This window comes from Thermobia domestica, chromosome 7, assembly GCF_964235325.1.
Source record: "Thermobia domestica chromosome 7, izTheDome1.hap1.1, whole genome shotgun sequence".
Taxonomy (NCBI): domain Eukaryota; kingdom Metazoa; phylum Arthropoda; class Insecta; order Zygentoma; family Lepismatidae; genus Thermobia; species Thermobia domestica.
The window spans coordinates 277,815,405-277,835,265 of record NC_137460.1 but is presented as its reverse complement, the minus strand read 5'-3'; the positions used below and the strand labels follow the sequence as shown (position 1 = coordinate 277,835,265).

Genomic DNA, 19,861 nt, shown 5'->3' with positions numbered 1-19,861 from the left:
CGCCGTACTCCGTCAGCACGTTGTTCTCTGGCTATGTCTCGCAGCGACCGCCCTACGGCATTGAGGATGGCCTGTCTGGTGTTGTATCGTTGTCCGCGAAGTGGTTGCTTCATCTTGGAAAACAGGTCATAATCGCACGGACTCATATCCGGCGAATATGGTCGAAGTTCCAGTATCTCCCAGTTCCAGGCACGTAAAAGGTCCGTCACGGCGGTAGCTGTGTAACAGCGTGCATTGTCGTGCAAAATGATTGGGGTCCGTGCCAAAAGATCAGCTCGCTTTCTCCGCAGTGTGGGACGCAGATGGTGTTGCAAGAACGTACAGTAATATGGCGCATTCACAGTCTGCCCTGCTGGTACAGCATGGAGCAGGATAACTCCTTGGACATCGTACGCCACTATCAACATCATCTTCACTACTCCCTGACTAGGGCGCACAGTCTTTGGTCGAGGGGAACCGGGATGCTTCCATTCGTTGGATTGGCGCTTCAAACATGGTTCGTAGGATAGAACCCAGGTTTCATCAATGGTAACGATCCTGCCCAAGCAATTGTCACCCTCTTTCTGGTGGCGGTCGAGCAATTTTTGTGCCAGTGCATATCGGTACCATTTCTGCACCTCCGTAATGGCGTGTGGAACCCAACGTGCTGCAAATTTGCGAAAATCCTGGATGTTCAAAATGTGAAGCACAGTATTATGGCACATTCCAACCTCTGCCGATAACTCACGCGCAGTCCACCATCTATCCACGTCCAGCAAGGATGCAAGGAGCCGAATTGTCAAGTTGTCCACTGGAGGTCGTCCAGAACATTGGCGGTCTTCCACGTTGTCTGCCTTCCCGAAACACTTTAACCCATCGAGCTACGGTGCGGTATGGCAATGCTGCATCACCACAGGCTTCCCACAGTCTCTGAAAACATTCTCGTGCACTACGACCACGTGCCACTTCAATTTTGATCCACGAACGCTGTTCATGTTTAGTGAACATTGTGTTTAGAGCGCTTCCACTCGCGATACCAATTTGACGCCACTGCTCTCGTTGACTGATTGACTCAACAGCGTTTCCACTCACCTAAGTTCCTCAACTGAGATTGTCTTCTCCGGTGCTGCCACCTCGCGCTTCTCGGTCACTAGACTGGCGCGTGCCGGCAGGGTTGCGAGTACTTTTTATCCAACTTATGTACTTTCAAGGGGTGAAGAATCACGTGTCTTGCTAAAAATAAAACAAGATATTTTAGGGAACTGAACCAAAATATAACAATTCCTGAGAAGGAAATATGTAGTGATGTGTGGACGTGGGAAAGAGTGGGGAGAAAAGGAGTTTCATAAAATAATATTTACTATTACTCTTACCCGAATCAAAGCTCGGTAGAACGGAGAAGTGATTATTTCAGGTTTCATTTCAGTCGGCGAAATAATAATAATAATAATAATAATAATAATAATAATAATAAAATGATATTCTTGGGGGCCGTGCCGCGAGGTTTCCAAAACTGGATGAAAATGACCTAGCTACACTTTCTGCCATTTTGGGGGGTATTTTGTTTTTTTAATATGAATTCTACTGAAATGATTTCCAAAAGTAAAAATGGTTGCTAATGGAAGAATACCAAAAATATTAGCCCACTACCTCTTTTTGATATTGTGGCATTTCTTTATAAAAAGATCATCTGAGCCAAATTGACCCAGTTTTGGTATTCAAAGGTGTAATTCATTTTTAGTAAAAGGAGGATAAGCCGCTGACAGTATATGAGTTTAGTAAGTTTAGTAGCGAAGTATTAGCCGAGAAGGTGCTCAGACGGAGGAAGAAGTAATGGAAACTTTTTGAGTGAGTGTAATAGGCACATGTTAACTATCCAGAGGATCTAGAATGTAGATGAAAATACTGTGGGCGAGAGATCATGTGATCAGGAGTAGTGTTAGATCAGGAACGGATTGGTTTTGGTAATGGGTGAATGAAGCAGGTAGTGGAGGCAGGGATAAAATTGTTATAAGCTGTTTCTCTCGGTCTGAGCGGCTATGGATGTTAATATTGGAAGAGATAAGGTAATGATGGAAATTACTTGAAATATATTGGAATGGGAGGGGAATAGAACGACCTGGTCGAACATAGATGACTGTCATTGTGACACATAAAAATCTGTAATAAATAGTTATGATTAGATGTTCTGGAATATTAGATGGAGAGTCAATACAATACCATGTGTAAGGATAAAATACGATTGTCACGGCGCTGGTGGCGCGTCGAGCCGGAACTTTCTTATCGTGTCGAATGAGTTGATAGCCGGTAAATTTGCAATTAAATTTGGAAGTAAGATGCGTTTTACTGATAAGCAATGTGTGAAATTGTTCCTCGTATAATAATTGTTCAAATATGAGTTTATGAAGTAAGTAGAAGAGAATGTTGAGAAATAGAAATAAAAGTCATATTCAAATACCTAGGTATATATAATCACTATGAAGTTAAATATTTGTTTCGAGTGAAGATACATGAAATTGCACGTACGAACCATTGTAAGTGGCATGAAAATCGAAGTGAAGAATGTGGCGAGCTGCGTGCTGAACGTGTAATATTCATGGTTGTGCAAAAGATGAACATTTTGAAGAGTGTGGTTGCCAAATGCTAATAGTTTATGAATATAAAAAATTGATTAGTTTCTCGTGAAATTTCGCCTTTTCGGTATGGAACATAATGAGTCAACAGTGAACATAATGAGTTTCCTTATTTGTAATACACCCCTATTAAGAGAAATCCTTGTTTACTTCTTTCTAGTTAATAAATATTTTATTTTGAGTGCTGGTATTTAAGCAATAAAATAGTCACATAGGTATCGAACTTAATTATAACAAGAAAGATATTGCTTGAATAAAGTGAATGTACAGTTTCGCTTAAATCGTATCCACTATCTGGTGTTTATATTTAATATTGTAAATATAATAGAAATTTAAATCCTAGTTCACATCTTATCAGGCAAAAATGGTCCTGGGTCCAGGAAGCACAGTTTACCATTCATGAAATTTTCTTTCACGTTACCACTGTAGGGTTAAGAACAATGAATGTCACGAGGGTAAAGTGTAGTAACAGGGCGTAAACATTAGGGACAAGGGGTATGAGAAGTTAAAGTTCATCCTCCTACTTCGGGAAAATATTTGTGCTATTTCTGTGTTTTTCATTTCCATTATGAACATACGCTCTAACCAGTAGTAAGGTTACGGCTAGAGTCTGCGTTTACAGTATCTCCAGCTGGAAATGCAGTGATATACCGTTTTCACTTATTGCTACAGAACACTCAATTGATATAATTTTCAATGTTCAACCCAGATGGCAAGAAAAGAGTGAGAGTGACTAGAACAACGTGATCCCACGCTAGAGAAGTGTGCCGTCAGGTGCTCCATATTCTGCGTTTAATGTGGTGATGTACAGAAGAATGCTGATCAATAGTGCAGTGAACAAAACCACGTTAAAACTATACTATCTAAATGTACAATGCATTATAATCAATTTTACGGACTGCGGTATGAATATTAGTTAGTTGCTGGAATATTGATGTCTGGTGGTAATTGAAACGTGTCTGAAAGTATTGGTAAGGAACAGTGGAATGCCTTTTTTCAACCAATTCTCTACATAGATAAACGACCGCAAGACCACAGGGGCGGATTGTTTGTAGTATTAAAATAAATAGGGCAGCAGAACACAGAATGATCTCGTACGTGAGTGTGAAATTATTTTAGCCCAAGTAAGTCTATCCAAAACAAACTTCGTCCGGTGTTTCTGCTGACCATATACGAAAAGTCCTCAAGTTTAATTGAAACATGCCACGAATCATTTCCAAATGTTGTCACAAGGTGACAAAATTCTTCATTTTGGTGAATATATCTTGGGCTTACATATGGATCTACAGTAAACATGGGATAACATCACACAAATGACATTGCTTTGTCGAACATTCTACTCAAGCACTCGACTTGGGATTGTAGGATTTTCATAACGCACGTAAAAATAGCAGCTTAGATTATGTCATGTCTATTTTTCTGATATAATCCGTCATCTCGTATAAAGAGTTCCTTCTCCCAGACCGCGAGTTACCCGTTCCCTATCTTACTCCCAATCTCAGAAGCCAGCAATCCAACTCAAAAGAAAGTTTGTACCTGACTGAAGGAAAGCCCCTTTGGGTGAAATTTGCAAAGTGCAACAGGTGATACAGTGGACACTTTTACTAAATTGAACTCTAGACGAGGCACTGGATTCTTTCTCTCATGTTTTTAATGCCACAATAAATACTTTGTACTGTTCAAAAAAGTAAAATCAATGAAATTTCCAATGAGCCACGGCGAACAGAGTCGCTACACTTTACCAAATAAAAAAAAAAAAAAATAACTTTTGGGAATTGTGGTGTGCATTTCCAAATGAATACATATCTTAAAATAATTTCTGATATACGACTTAATACAAAAAAGCTATTGAGATGCAGCAAACACCTAGATTATACAGACTGTTACAAAATAACTGCACCACCTAAGAAAAATCGATACATTTTGTGAATTGTTATATATATTAAGACATATATTAATTGCAATTGTTTCAAATTATTTCTATACATCGTTTGGTGTTTTATCTACTACATATGTAGACACAAAAGATTCAAATACAATATGTTATATAATAAGAAACTACAAATAGCCATTATTACAAAAAGTATGAACATATTTGTTTTCATGCACTTTGTATGAACACATGTTAACATCTCATTAATGAACAAGAAATAGATGCGAGTTTTCTTGAACAGCATTGTTAAGTGTATAAAACCCTTAACTGTGTATATACCCCAATCAGCACTTTGTATGTTTCCCATGTACCACTTTCAGTGTTGCCAACCTACTTGACATGCTGTGTACGAGAGACTGGCACAAGGATCCGTCTAACTCATGGAACCAAACTTGCACCACAGCTTCAATAAGCTCCTTCCTTGTTTGGAAGCACTTCCCTGCAAGTTTTCGAGACATGATTTGCCATAAATTTTCAATAGGATTCATGTCTGGAGAGTTAAGTGGCCACCACAACCTTTGGATATGCATATCTGGAAACCACTTCTTAACAACAGCAGCTCTGTGACACGGCGCATTATTCTCTTGAAATGTGAAGTAATATAAGTTTTTGCCTCAGAAATGATCCCTTGCTGTTCTAGAAGTTTACGTTTTAATATGTCCATGTAATACTGTGCATTAACTGGTCTGTTGCAAATTTCTAGTCTTCCGACACCTTTCGACATGAAACAGCTCCACACCATTACACTCTCACCAAACTTCTCTGTCGTCGATATACAGTCGCTATTAAGTTCTTCCCCACTTGTCATTCATAGTTGGACGCCACTGTCATTCCCAAGCACCCTAAACTTTTTTCAACGAAGAAAATCACCTGTTCCCATTCTTCAACACCCTACGCTTCGTGCATGGTAAGAAAGTGTTTCCTGGCTTTTACGTGATTTGCGTTAAGTATCGGCTTCTTTCTAGGTGTTTTCTACCAGATTCCTTGTTCCTTTAGCCGTCTAACAACTGTTACGTAAATTACACTAATACCAGTATCATCGGAAACAGTTTGAGTAATTTGTTGTGAAGATGATACTCTGCTTGTCAGAGTTAGGGCCTCAATTTTTCTGTCTATCCGTGGGCTTGGTTTTTGCCTTCAGCTACATTTGTCTCTCAAAGAGGACATATTATACATTGTTTGATTTTTAATAACTCTACCATCCGTTGTATGATGCAGTTCAAGTTGTTTTGCAATTTGACATTGCGAAATGCCACGATAGTACAACGATAGTATCTTCCCTTGTTTACGAGGGGATGCGTCGTTCAGTATTTTACCCATTTCTAGTACGTAATCACACTAACTATAGAGGATCAATCACAAATATCATATACTTATCATAAACAATAACTCATAAGCACAAAAGGTTACGTACGGAACAAATTTTCATCAACAACGATCAGCGGATCACCATTCACTTGTGCATACATGAGGCAGCCATTTGCACAGTGAATGCACTGTCACTTGTTGAGCAAAGATCACACTAAGTCTATGAGTAGCAATAAACAAAAACGTATTAAAATGCAATGGCGATCAATTGTTTGATATGTTGAGCCCCTTTAGAGATGAAATTAATTAACAATTTTCTAAGAGAAATTAAAACTTTGAAATTTTAGCAGGTGGTGCAGTTATTTTGTAACAGACTGTATCTAAAAAAAAAAAAAAAAAAAAAAAACAGACCAGCATCAACAACACTAAACAACTTTCGTATCTTATCAGATCTAGATCTAAAACTTCAAGCATAAGTCTTTTAAAGTACAATGTTATATCAGGTGCACAAATTGAGGGAAGAACAGAAAATTTTAATGAATTCTTTTGTAATAAATTCTCAACTGAATAATCGACGTACCTCCCTGTTCAATCCGTTTACTCGTCCAATTTATCTCATTTATCTATCACTCCCCCAGAGGATGAGTTACTCTTATTCTCACTCCGGATTGAGAGCATCTGGCCAGGACAATATAAACTGGACCTTTCTGTGTTCGAAATCATATATTATTTATTTTCCACTTTCGCTCATTTTTAATAGATCTTTCAGGGAAACCTGTTTTCCCTGTTCTTGGAAAACAGCCCGATTCTCTTCCATTTGTCAATGTGGATTAGAAAGTAATGTGTCACGCAAAAGCAATATCTCGCTACTCTAAACATATCAACCCTCTGCGAGAAAATTATCAAATGCATTACTTCCCGTTCAGTACAATCCCAAAGTTGGTAGTGGAGGGTGGACGGCCAATCCGCCGTCAGAGGGAGCCAAAACGTGATTTTTTGTTTTGCATTTACATAAAATTGTAAATAAAAGTTTCATTATTTTTCATCAGCTGTTTCATTTTTTACTGCCCTAACATAAAAAATATTACAAACCCATATCTATACGCGTTAGCATTAGAATTAATAAACGAAAACCTGAAAGCTCATCGTAAAATATCAACTTTGCAAAAAAAAAAAAAAAAAAAAAAAAAAAAAAAATGCTGGTTTGCTTTGCACAATAGAGAAAACTAACTACCGATGATGAAGCAGTGTAACCAATCCGAAGAAATATTTCCTACATCTGCTGGTCAAGGGAAAGCAACAGAACTCGCCTTGAATGTAATGTTTGTGGAAAATACATGTTCAGATTGCAGTCAACAATTATCACTACTTGCAATACATGTAAGCAGTCTCAGAAAGAGAGCATTGAAGTGGATGTTGATTAACTTTGAACCCGCGTTGAGTCTACATATTGTGGAAAAACATGCAAAAAGCATTCAATCATTACTGCTGTCTGCATTAAATATCAGCATTATAACAACAAGCTGAGTGACATGGATATTGGTTAGGTTCGAATCTGTTATTTTTTTTTTTTTACAGTGTTTTCACTCATATTTAGCAGTATTATAGTTTAATTAAATTTATACGTTTGGTCAACAATGATTTGTCTTGATTTACTAAACCTAAATGCTCCAAAACATACTTTTTGCATCATGCACAATGCTGAAAAATGTGAATAATCAATCACGGCCGAACCACCGTCGTCGCGAGCGGAAATGTGAATTGGCAGTACGTGAGACTGATACGTAATATTGAACGAATTTTATCGCAATTTTGATAACTAGGATGTTTCGCATTTGTATATTTTATCACGTGTGTAAATTGAATATACTTTTTATGTACAATCATGATTTTTTAGCAATTAGTTTCACATATCTTACAATGTCTTTCCACTAACAAAATATGGACTTCATGTAAACGCTTTTCACAATTATGCACAGCCATCTTTTACCTGTATGAGATAGCATGTTTCCTGAAAATTGAACTTCGATTATACCGTTCTTCATAGTCTTGACTGAGCAGTTACTCCCCATCTGTATTAATATATATGTTGGGAAATACACACGTAGAACGCTTTAGTTTTTTCCTTAGTATTTAATAATATGTTTTCTCCTGTGCATTGTAAAACGTGAGCTCCATATAAATCTTCTTTTCGCCTGTGTGTTGTCATATGTGTGAGAGTTTCATCTGTGTATTAAAATATCCTTCCAAATTTGAGTATAGACCAAGTATTATTTCAAACTCTTCGTATATGTGAAGTTTTCCACTTGTGTATATTAAAATTTGTCTTGGCAAGCTTGAACGCGAACTATATGAAGCACTCAAATCAGAAGTTGCTAACTCATTATTGCTTGATTTTACAGGATCACGCTTTAAATTTTATAGAAATGTGTTGAAATATCGATATATTAATACAATGGTGTAAAACTTTGTATGCTGGTTCGTTTTGACAGGTGTGATGTTGTCTTATAGTACCAGATTTTTATAAGGTAAGCAGAACGTTTTTGAATAAAATTTAAAACCTGATTTAACAACTTTTCTTATAAAACGAGCGAAAAGTTGGTAAGTCAGTATACTCAGAAACTTCTAAGTATACAAGAGAATAAGAAGGAATGCGAAACATAGCTTCATACTTCATTTTTATCAACCCACATGCACATTTACCTTATATCATCATCCCGCGCTTGAGAAACGACTGTGGGCGAAAAAGAGTAGAAGATATTTGCGTCGAAATTTTGGTACAGACCCTCTTTTCGCACAAACACCACGAATTCCGGTTAAGTCATTAACACTTTGGATAAAAATGCTATTAATCTCGCTTTGAAATCAAAGACAACAACTGGAATGCAATCGTTTTCAATATTATTAGTTATTTTTTGACACATACAACCTTAATACGATTTTAACCTAAAGTTTATCTGATCAGTTTAACCCATGTGGAAGGGACGAAGACTTGAGTTTATGATCGCTTCTTAACTTCAAATTGCATAAAATTTTCTGTCAAAGAGCATGAAAGAATGTCGTAAAAACCGGAAATATAAATATATGCGGTGAAAATGGAACTGCGCAACCATGTATCGACAAGCAAGATGCAGCTAAAATGCAGATGGTCCAGAAAGTCTTAGTGTTGGAATTGACATGTTTTTCCGCTGGATCTACACTTGTAGCTGATGAGGAAGGTGCGCCCTCACTATGGATGTCGCTTAAACTTGTTGCCCTTAACTGCCTTACATACAAGAACTCTCATGGACTATATTTGGAATTTTTATCTCTAGATAAAAGTTCCTTTGCGAAATCGTCACTTGAATCTTCGTCGGCGTCAGCCAGCTTTACACTATGCGGCAATCGCTGTGGCGGCAAAGAGAAGAGGTACTCGTGGAGTAGATGCGGAACCAATTTTCTGTAACATGTGCCCCCAAAATACGGACTTAAAAATTTGTTCCTCACAACTTACATTCTGTGCCAAAGAGGAGGTACATTTGAAGGGCTTAATGTGATCTGACTCCTTTGATATTTAATTCTGTTGTAGTTTTCTTTAGCACGGTTTTTATCGTGTACATACTTTTTCTGCCGAAACTTAACTTGTGAGAGCGGCAAATTCTTTTCTATATGCCATGTCTATTTACGTGTCTTGCCAAGGATGATTCTAAACTTAATCCTATTGAACTTCCTTCGCATATCTGTGGTTACTGAACTATGTATTTTACCATGGGATTTACCCAATGAGAACTGCCAGTAAATGTATTTCTACACTCCGCGCGTGCGAGACTCTTGTTTTGTGTGAATTAACATTTAACTTGCTTAATGTGAACCTTCAGTAAATAGCAGGCTACGTTCTATGCATCTCTTTGGTTTGTTACTTGTGTATTGAATTGTCTTGCAAGGATTGAGGGTAGACTAAATCATTTTCAACATTTACCATGTGTGAGATTCACGTCCTATGTGGCTTAACACGTATGAACGTTGAATAAATTCCATTCCAGGGTTTTGGCACGTGAGATTTTGGATCGGGTGTGGACTAACATGCGTGTAGCCAACTCTGAATTTCATTTAAATACTTAACCACATTTTGGCAAGTGTGAGCTTTATATCTTTTGTGAATTAATGTGTAACCAAAGTTGAACAATGTTTAAATCCCTTACCGCACTTGCCGCGTATGATGCTTTACAGCTGTGTGGATTGGCATGTGTGAAGCCAAATATGAACGTCGCTTAAATGACTTACCACACTCGTTGCATGTGTAATGTTTTTCTCCTGTGTGTATTAACATGTGTGTAGCGAAATGTGAACGTACCCTAAATCCCTTACCACACTCATGGCACCTGTGAGGTTTTTCTCCTGTGTGGATTAACATGTGTGAAGACAAAGTGGAACGTCGATTAAATGCCTTACCACACTCTTGACACGTGTGAGGTTTCTCTCCTGTGTGGATTGACAGGTGTGAAGACAAATGGGAACGTTGATTAAATCCCTTACCACACTCTTGGCACGTGTGAGGTTTTTCTGCTGTGTGGATTAACATGTGTGTAGCCAAATCAGCCCGTCGTTTAAATCCCTTACCACAATCTTGGCACGTGTATTTTTTTTCTCCTGTGTGGATTAACATGTGTGTAGCCAAATCAGAACGTCGTTTAAATCCCTTACCACATTGTTCGCACGTGTGAGGTTTTTCTCCAGTGTGTATTAACATGTGTGTAGCGAAATGTGAACGTACCCTAAATCCCTTACCACACTCATGGCATCTGTGAGGTTTTTCTCCTGTGTGGATTAACATGTGTGAAGACAAAGTGGAACGTCGATTAAATGCCTTACCACACTCTTGACACGTGTGAGGTTTCTCTCCTGTGTGGATTAACATGTGTGTAGCCAAATCAGAACGTCGTTTAAATCCCTTACCACACTCTTGGCACGTGTATTTTTTTTCTCCTGTGTGTATTAACATGTGTCTAGCCAAATATGAACGTTGGTTAAATACATTACCACAGTCTTGGCATGTGTGTAACCTTGCCAATGTACGATTTAACATGTGCGTAGCCAAACATGAACATACACTAAATTCCATTCCACATACTCCGCACATGTGGGATTTTTGAGCACCGTGCACTAAGTTATTGCTTGACAAAGTTGAACTTTGACTAAAGTGTTTTTCACTCTTTTGGTAGGAATGACGCTCTTCACTCTCCTGAGCTAAAATATGCCCTGACAAAAGTGATGGATGAAACCCCTTGCCAAACTGCATCGAAGTATGAGATTCTTCATCGGAATGAGAAATGGTTTCCTTTAAAGTAATACAAGTATCGTCTTCTCCGTGGAATGGTAATACGTTATCGCGCCTTTAACAAATTCAAAAAATAAGGAAATGTGAATGGAGATAATGATTAAGTAAGAAAAAAAAATTATCATTCTCTATATTTCATGATAAAATTACACTCATTTTTTTTTTTATTACATGAAATATTGTACAAATATGAAATGCTGTACCTCTGAGTAGTTTCCATATCTTTCCATTCTCAAAATAAGAGGCTGTAGTTTGTTTCAATATATCAAATTGAGCCATCGTTTATACCGTGGCTGTCATACGTCTTTGACCGTGGCTGCCTTGAAACAAATGCACAGTACGAGCATTAAATCTGTCTTATCTGTAGTTTCATGTGGAGAAAAAAAAAACTTGCGTATCAAAGGTTTAATAACAACTGAATTTATTAAAATAAACTCTACCAAAGATCAATCACTTATATCATCATAAGAGGAATGCGAGAGGCATTTTGAAACGAAATGATAGAAACTGATATCTTGGTCGAATTTAGTCTAAAATGGTGTGAAAAAATCTTAAAAACTGAGAAAAGTGCAAATTAAAGAAAGGGAAAAATACGCGGAAACAAAAAATATATCAGAAAACTGATACACAAGTAAACTATAAACCATTAGCTCCATAAACTTTTCGTCTGTCTTCGTTCGTTTTACTCTCACGTTCCTGTACTTTCGATTGGATCATAGAATATATTCCCCCGTGTAAGAAATATAATAAAAGTGGAAAATAATTTTTCTTAAAGCAGTTTAAATCTTTGTCTCATAAAAACTTGGACTCAACCATCATCGTGCTTTACTAATGTAAACCTAAATTCAAGAATGAAATGCAGCTTATACGATGTAGTTTTCTAACATACTAAGAAATTTTGTTCGATAGGCGGGATGTACTTAATAATATCGTATTTATGATATTCTTAATCTGGACTGTACAGGGCTAATTTATAAATAAATAAATAACGCTTCGCTGGCATTTTATGACTACATCTCATTAACCCACAATGAAATTTGATTTAACATCGTTCTGAAATGAATTTAAATAATAATGATGATCTATACAGAAGTTCTACATTTCTATGTAGAAGAACGAAAAGTCGTTTATAACATACCCTTTTCAACAGTACAACGAGAACATTATCTGATAAAATGTTGCTGCTCCATAACAAAAATTGAAACTAACGTTACTTAGAAACCGATTTGTAGTCATAATGACCACCCCCCTTTAAAGGAAACCCAAAAAGAAGAAACCGACGCCGGGCACATTTTAAAAACATATTAAGATTCTCTATTGTCAAAAGAGATACTTTGCATAGTTATTTTGTATTGATAAATCTATTCTTAATCTTCTATTCCAAAACTGTTCTTAAATAAAAAAACACAAAATCCTGCGGAATTTGTATCTATGGCCATTCTCAGTCTATCTAAAATCTAAAAGCAGAGTAACAAAATTTATTTAACTCACCTAATAAGAAAGACGTTATCTCAAATTACATTCACTGCAGTTAGAAGCGAAATAACTGGCAATAGCTGTTAATGTTTGAAAGATGTTAATAGAATGGTTGGGAAATTTTTCATGGTTTGTACCTGAAATATTCTTACTTTCCTTTATATATTCAAATAAGATCTCAATTTATTTCACTCGGGTAAAAGAAATGAAACGATCTCAAATTATACCATCCGCAGAGTAGGAGCCGTTCTGATCACGAAGTTTGAAACAACTTTAAAGCTACGATCAAAATCTCTTTCATTGTTTGTCAGTACAAACATTAATGCTTCCTTCTTCATTAAAAAAAAAAAAAAAAAAAAAAAAAAAAAAACTCGTGAGCTACTTCCCTCTTCTACTAAGAATAGCTAGATGTCAAATACATACTTCTACGATAGGCTCAGAGCCGGGCAAAAAAAAAAAAAAAAGCATTGGAAAGCGCTTGAAATAGAACGAATTCAAACTTTCTTTGTAGTCTCCACCTACGGATGTTCTTATAAATTTCTAAATTGTAATAAAGCACAAATCCAAATTTGTTAAACTTAACTACTAAAAATTAAAAGAACTAAGTTATCTATTCAGTAAAGTTGGTTGTAGAATAGTTGCCACGATCGTCGCCATGAAACAAAAATTCAATTACCCGCTCACCGCATTCCACACATACAAGCAGACAGAATATGTGACACCACGGTAACATAGTACCATATGACTGTACAGACACACCCAGTGGGAAAAATATGAACTATCACCAATCTGCTTACAGTTCAGGGTTTTACTAACAGATGACTGAATCTCTTTTCATATTTTGTGGGAAGTAATGCCCAATGTGCAAAGTAACCCCGTGTTACGGTAGCTAGTTACCACTGTAAGCGAAATGAAATATCAAAATTCAATGTGGCAAATCATGACACAAAACTAGAAAAACGTTTGGGGAGGAAGGAATTCATATGACTAAGGAATTACGTCCCTAATATATTGTGTTAATTTGGAACACAAATATACAATCAAAGAAAGCCTTTCAGAATGTTACCTATAAAATACTTAGGAACGTACAAGAACACATTCAACACCTAAGACATGTAAGTTTATCCTAAATAAAGAATTTTGCGCTATCCTCGTTTACCAACATTCTGCGTAATGCCCTAATCTGCATAGCAATCTTATTTTTACCGGGCATCTAGCACATGCTGGTTAGCGTTGTTTGTACAATAATTTTCATATCATGTACGTTCACTAATCCCTTAAAGTGAGTATATATTCAGAAATTTTGGTCCATACTCTAGAAATGATTCCTGGGAATGTAAAAAGTCGACTTCCTTGAAAGAAATGAGTGAAGCTATGAAATGGTTTGATGTGTGGACCTCTGCAATTAACAAACATCTTTTGCTGGTTAAAATATTCTTTCCTAAAATGTCTTTCGAACACCTCCGGAAAAATGAGGCTACACACATTTGAGCTAAATTCTAAGTAAAAACAGAAACGTAAATAGTTCTTGCTCCAATATAATACATACCACGTTTAACTTTGCAAAATATTAGGATAAATACCATTCTCACGATTTCTTATTTTACATAAGTCTCTATATAAATAAAACAATATTGTCGAGCACCCATATTTTAAATATGTGCAACAATTAGTGATAAGTGTGTGATCAATAATAAAGAAATAATTAGTTTATCAAGATCTAAACTACATAAGATTTGTATGAGTCGTATCGATCTTATTTTTATTTTGTATACAGCTTATTTTGTATGTATCTGTGCCTTACAATTTCCTAATTGTAAGTTACTAACTTACGTTCGAAATATCTCCCATACCTAAATATTTCTCGTGAAGTATTCCTTTTAACCAACAAACTATCCGAACGCATGTAACCGTATTATCAATCTGAGCCAATTAGTATATGAAAAATTGAACATTACCTTTCTGGGCGAAGTGAATTTAAACTTTTTGTTGTTAATTGTTGGAAGTCATTAGAGTACGACGCGCAAGTCTCCTGAACCATTTCAAATTCAGGATCTTCTACTGCTAATTCTGATTTCACCCTATCACCGTTTAGTTTCACATCCAAAGAACACATAGCTGTATCCTTGTCCATTGTTTCCTCTCTTTCCGTTGTGGATAATATTAACTCTTTCTTGTCAGTCATCAGTTCGTAATTCCACCCTTTCCCTTCGAATGGATCTTCCTGAGGTAAGTCAAAAGCAATTTCTTTTTTGCACATCAATTCTAACTTAACAGACGCCTCACCAGCCATTGTGAATTGAAATATAATAAGAATATAACACTGTTTTTATACTTCCCTTATATTTTAAGTTGCCAGTCTTAATGAAATGACTTACAAGAACGTTCACAAAAGCAACTTTATATTTAAAATCATCTTCTTCTGCAGATCCTCATTTCCTTAGCCACGATCGCTCTCTAGGCAATTGTTTGTTTGTTTGTAGCAGCCGGAGGAAAGTGAAATGGAACCCGGATGCATATTTTTTTCACGCCCGAGAATCCACAACCGGAGAAATTTCGCAGTTCTGATTGGTTGAATTGTTCATACGTTATAATTCCATTCTGTGACAGAAACGGAGTAGTGACACAAATCGAATCGTTCACTTGGATTGGAAGTAACTAGTGGAGCTGTGGAGGGCATAAAGCAGAAAGAATAATGTATATTCTATCTACAAATATTAATTACGTGAAATTAGAAAATAATGTAATTAGACTTTGTATAAGAGAAAGGGAAGAATGGATCTCTTGGTTTAAGGAATTTGAAACATTAAATCGACTTACTTATCGAGTTGAACGAGGAATTAACAATGATGGTAGACAAACAATATATAAGGTAAGTGAACTCCATGATTTTATTAATTTTAACCCTTGTAAATCTATTCCATAATTTAGTTGCGTATATAAGCTAATGCTATATACATTTCAGACAATATCTTATAAAAGAACACATTTAAAACAGGAGTAGTTTCCAAGTTCAACAGGCGTCACATTGCAAATACTGTGCAGTGTATAAACATTGCAATGGAAAAATTGGTCAATGTTCCGTTAAGAGGGTCCAGTGTCTTTGACAGCACTTCTTTCTATTGATTTTCGTTTGATTACATAATATAACGTTATATTAGGTTAGGGTAGGTCAGGTCAGGTTAGCTTAGCTTAGGTCAGGTTAGGTTAGGTTAGCTTAAGGGGTTCCAGTGTAGTTTTGGACCCCCTTAACGGAACATGGACCGAAAAATTTAACTGTAAATATCGAAGTGTAAATTTCAGCGCACTAATGGTGCAGATTTGCTGTACATGTTTGTACACTTTACAAAACAAATTCGTAATAATATTTTAATAGACTAGTGTGTAAATCTAAATGGTTGTGTTCTTCCCTATGAGACACGTCTCTACGTAGAAAACATTAAAGTCGATCTTAAGCACGGATTCACCCATAAGGTAGCTAGTAAGCACAGGATACGAAGTGAAGTATCCGAAGTCAATGTACTAACTCATCACACGCTACTATAGAAATGTCCGAGAGTTGAGCGATTCACGAAATTAAGAAATTTACGCTGGTAATGTGTTATGTTACTTTGCAACAACAATCTGTAATGTCTTTAGTAACGCACAAATGCATAATTCAATACGTAAAGTAAGAGATTTTAAGCCATATACAATGTTTTGCCCCAACCTCTATGTGTTCACCGATCTTCGCTGACGCGCCTGCTCCATGTTCTTATTATGTACGTACACCGAAGCCTCCTAAAGTAAATCTGTACAAAGGAATACAACCCCCCCCCACACACACACAGAAAATGAAAATTTAGTATTTTAAACGGGTTTCACCCGAGCAGATCTACCAAAAACGAGATTTATAAGTTAAATACGATGTCAAACACTTTTCGTGAAAGAAGTAGAGTGTGAACATAAGTAATTTCTGTTCATAGATATCATATTGAAATGCATTTTGAGTACGAGTGAACGTATTGTAAATGTAACTGCCGGTATTTACTGAACCTGAAGGCGGAAGAATACAAGAATGAGAAGAAGGTGGAAATAAATGGCGGAAATGTTGTGTTCATGTTAGCAATAGACATTTGTGATGGATATAATGCAAACATACGATTTTATTACAAAGAACTATGTCATAAAGAGCGTCATATCATGAAGTTTTGGCAGCGTCATGGTATGTTGAAACGTAAAATGTACTACGCGAAGTGTGGAAAAGTAAATAAAAATTCAAAACAAACGAATACATATGTTTAGCAGAAGGGGGTTCTTTTCTCTAAAAAATGTTTCAGTTTTGGTAATTTCTGTTCACATTCGGTTAGTTTAAAGTAGGTTATGTTAGTGTATGTTAAATTAGTGTAGGTGTCCCGCATAATTTTCCAAAAAATGATAGAATTTCGCTTATTTCTATAATTTTAGGGAAGTTTATGTTAGTTCAGGTTAGCTTAGATTTGGTTACGATATGTTACGTCTAAGTACTTGCATCATTCATTTCTTCTGTAAATTTTAAGTTTTTTACGTGTTTCTGGATCCCTTGTACTAAAAATACTCCCAAACGAATTTCTCCTCGCAGCGGGCCATTTGTACCCGGAAAACCAGTGAAGCCATTTTGAAAGTAAGAGTTATTAAAATTATTTAAGTGTTTTTAAAGTTGAAATTTATTGCGGATATTTTATGTATTTTTCCACTATCCATTTTTTTGTGTATGCCCCCGTCACTGACGCACCACCTCGCTCCGCTCGGGCTCTGGCTCAATTTATGGCGTACGTGCTTTTAGTGGCCACTTAGCACAAGTTGGTTCATTGTTTAAGCATTAGCTCTTCATTCAGTGCATGCTCTGCTAGAAGATATCGGAAAATGCGATACATGTGTGAAAATTTTGTAGAGCCGTCTGCTCGAGTAATGCTTTAAACGTATTGAATTACGCATTTGTGCGTTACTAAAGACATTAATATAGTAAATTTTGATTGACTGAAAAACGACTAGGCCTATACGTGCAATGCACTTAAAACCCGGTTTTTTTTTGGGTTTAAACTGTAATCGTTATTTTGCGTCGTGGTTCGAATTAATTTCTCAGTCTCATACTGCACTCTTTTCTCCTCTTATTTCCGGCTACTATACGACGTATACGATCACTTGCCCATGCCTACAGTTTCGTTATGCGCTAGCCGGAAACGCAATAAACGAAAGTGTAGACAACGTAAATAAATTTGTTAGGCTACATGTACAATAGGATTTGATTTTAACTATACAAATGATAAAATTACTTTTCGACAAAAGAAATATAATGTTACTATAAAAACACAAATATTACATACGTTTGTATTCGCAATATATTCACCATGAATAATCTGACACTGTTTGTACGCTAGTGGCTTGATTTTAATAATAGACGACGAGGTGGCATTAAAGGGTAATTAACTCACGTGTATCTTCGGCTAGCCTGTTGATGCTGCGTCTTTGGTGTCCTGTGTTCGAGGATGTATGCTGGTTTTGGAGTTAAGGTCCCAAAGTTAATTTACTGCTTCTTCAGTGATGGTTCCACATAGGAGCTACAAATATAGGGTTTGCTCCAGGAGGTCGTTGCCACTGTATTGTCAAATAAGTACACTCGCGTAAAATTTGATATGAAGAATAACGAACTGTCACTTTCACATATAAATAGAACACTTCTTCTCTTTTAATCCAACATAGAACGCTTACGTGTACACACCCGTCTAACAATATAACAATCACGGGCAACCTAAACGCTGCTTTTATGAAAGTGTAACTTGGGCGAACGGACGTCAACACGTTCTGCTTGAACTGGCCCACGGCGACTGCCCGCATTTTCCAGTCAACTACTGCGTATATGTTCTCGGTGTTAGAGCGCTCAGATGATGACGTATACTACTAAGTTCGCGCTCTTTGGCTAAAGAGGTGCGGGCATTTTAACTAGTCAAATCAGCGTTGAGCAATGACAAGGAGTATAGTATTTCTGCGACTTTCCCGTTGCTCTCGGGACTGAGAGCGTTCACAAAGGAAATCACTGTCTCTGCAACGGATGCCCATATATGGTTACGAAATCTGACGGAAGTCTACTAACACAGATGAACAAGCATTCCAAAGCGATGACAACGAGTTTCTAGAAAATTTGGGTTTATTCGAGGGTTGGTTAATAAAGTTCAGAATAAATCTATTTTCTCAATGTTTCTTTTAAATTGCAAAAAATAAGCTATAGGACGGTGACATCCTATTGGGGCCCGAGCAGTGTCCGAACAAATTGCTTCAATTTGTGAAGAGAACCCTGGCCGTTGAGGGGTTAATAGTCCATACTGGAATATCACTTGAGGGTCAGTGTATTTTGGGAACGTCCTGTATATAAATCAACTGTCACTGAGAGTTCACCATAACGACTCGATATATCGAGACCATACTGTATATAACGTACTTCACTAATGTACTGAAGTGTTACTAGAAAATCACTATATTATGGAACACACTGTATGTGAATCGAAGATCGTTAGGGACTCACTATGAAAATTCGACGTATTGGGACTGCACTATATATATAGCACTTCTTATTAACTGTGCGGTTGTTCACCCTGTATGACGACAAGCCACCTTTGCTAAAGCCACCTATTACGTTCTTTAAAGCCACCTTTTATTTATATAAAGCCACTTTTGAGTTCTGATTAAGCCACCTTTTGTTTAAATAAAGCCACCTTTATGCCACCATTAATAGTTTGTTCATTTTTTTTCAGTTTATAGTTCCTTTTATTTGTTTATTCATTTTTTTTTAATATTGGTTTCTCACTATAATTCAATGTACTTTAATATACCTTTCAATTATTTTTCACTAAACACATAATATATTCAAATAAACAAAACCAAATAGATGTACAAGTAAACATTAATATTGAAAATGCTTAACTACTAAACAATAATAAAATATGTATATCGATTTCGAAAATGTAGTCTAACAACGTAACGAACGGTAATATCGAAATTCCTAATATGTAGTTTGTGTAGTGTAATGTGTGTATATATGCACCTTTTACAACAAACTTAATTAATACTCAAATTTTCTAAAATAATATCAAAATGATTATATCAACTAACATATATATTCATAAGTGCAAAATATTAATAATCCAAAAGAATTTTCAAAACAGAAATTTGTAAAATAAGTATACCATAATTCACATA

At 36.3% G+C, this 19,861-nt stretch overlaps 1 protein-coding gene across 3 annotated transcripts in view; it reads right to left on the bottom strand.

The window, feature by feature from the left end:
* LOC145690953 (uncharacterized) overlaps positions 1 to 15,133 on the bottom strand; it is a 45,956-nt gene extending 30,823 nt beyond the window's left edge. For 2 of the 3 annotated variants that reach the window (XM_081766417.1, XM_081766418.1), the window contains exon 1: positions 14,605 to 14,941. In XM_081766417.1, the coding sequence (XP_081622543.1) occupies positions 14,605 to 14,939 (335 nt within the window). In that variant the 5' untranslated portion in view covers positions 14,940 to 14,941. Of the gene's footprint in view, positions 1 to 2,758; positions 11,226 to 14,604 lie in introns of those variants that run through there. The other variant, XM_081766416.1, reaches the window with a different exon arrangement.
* Between the last annotated feature and the right edge of the window lie 4,728 nt (positions 15,134 to 19,861).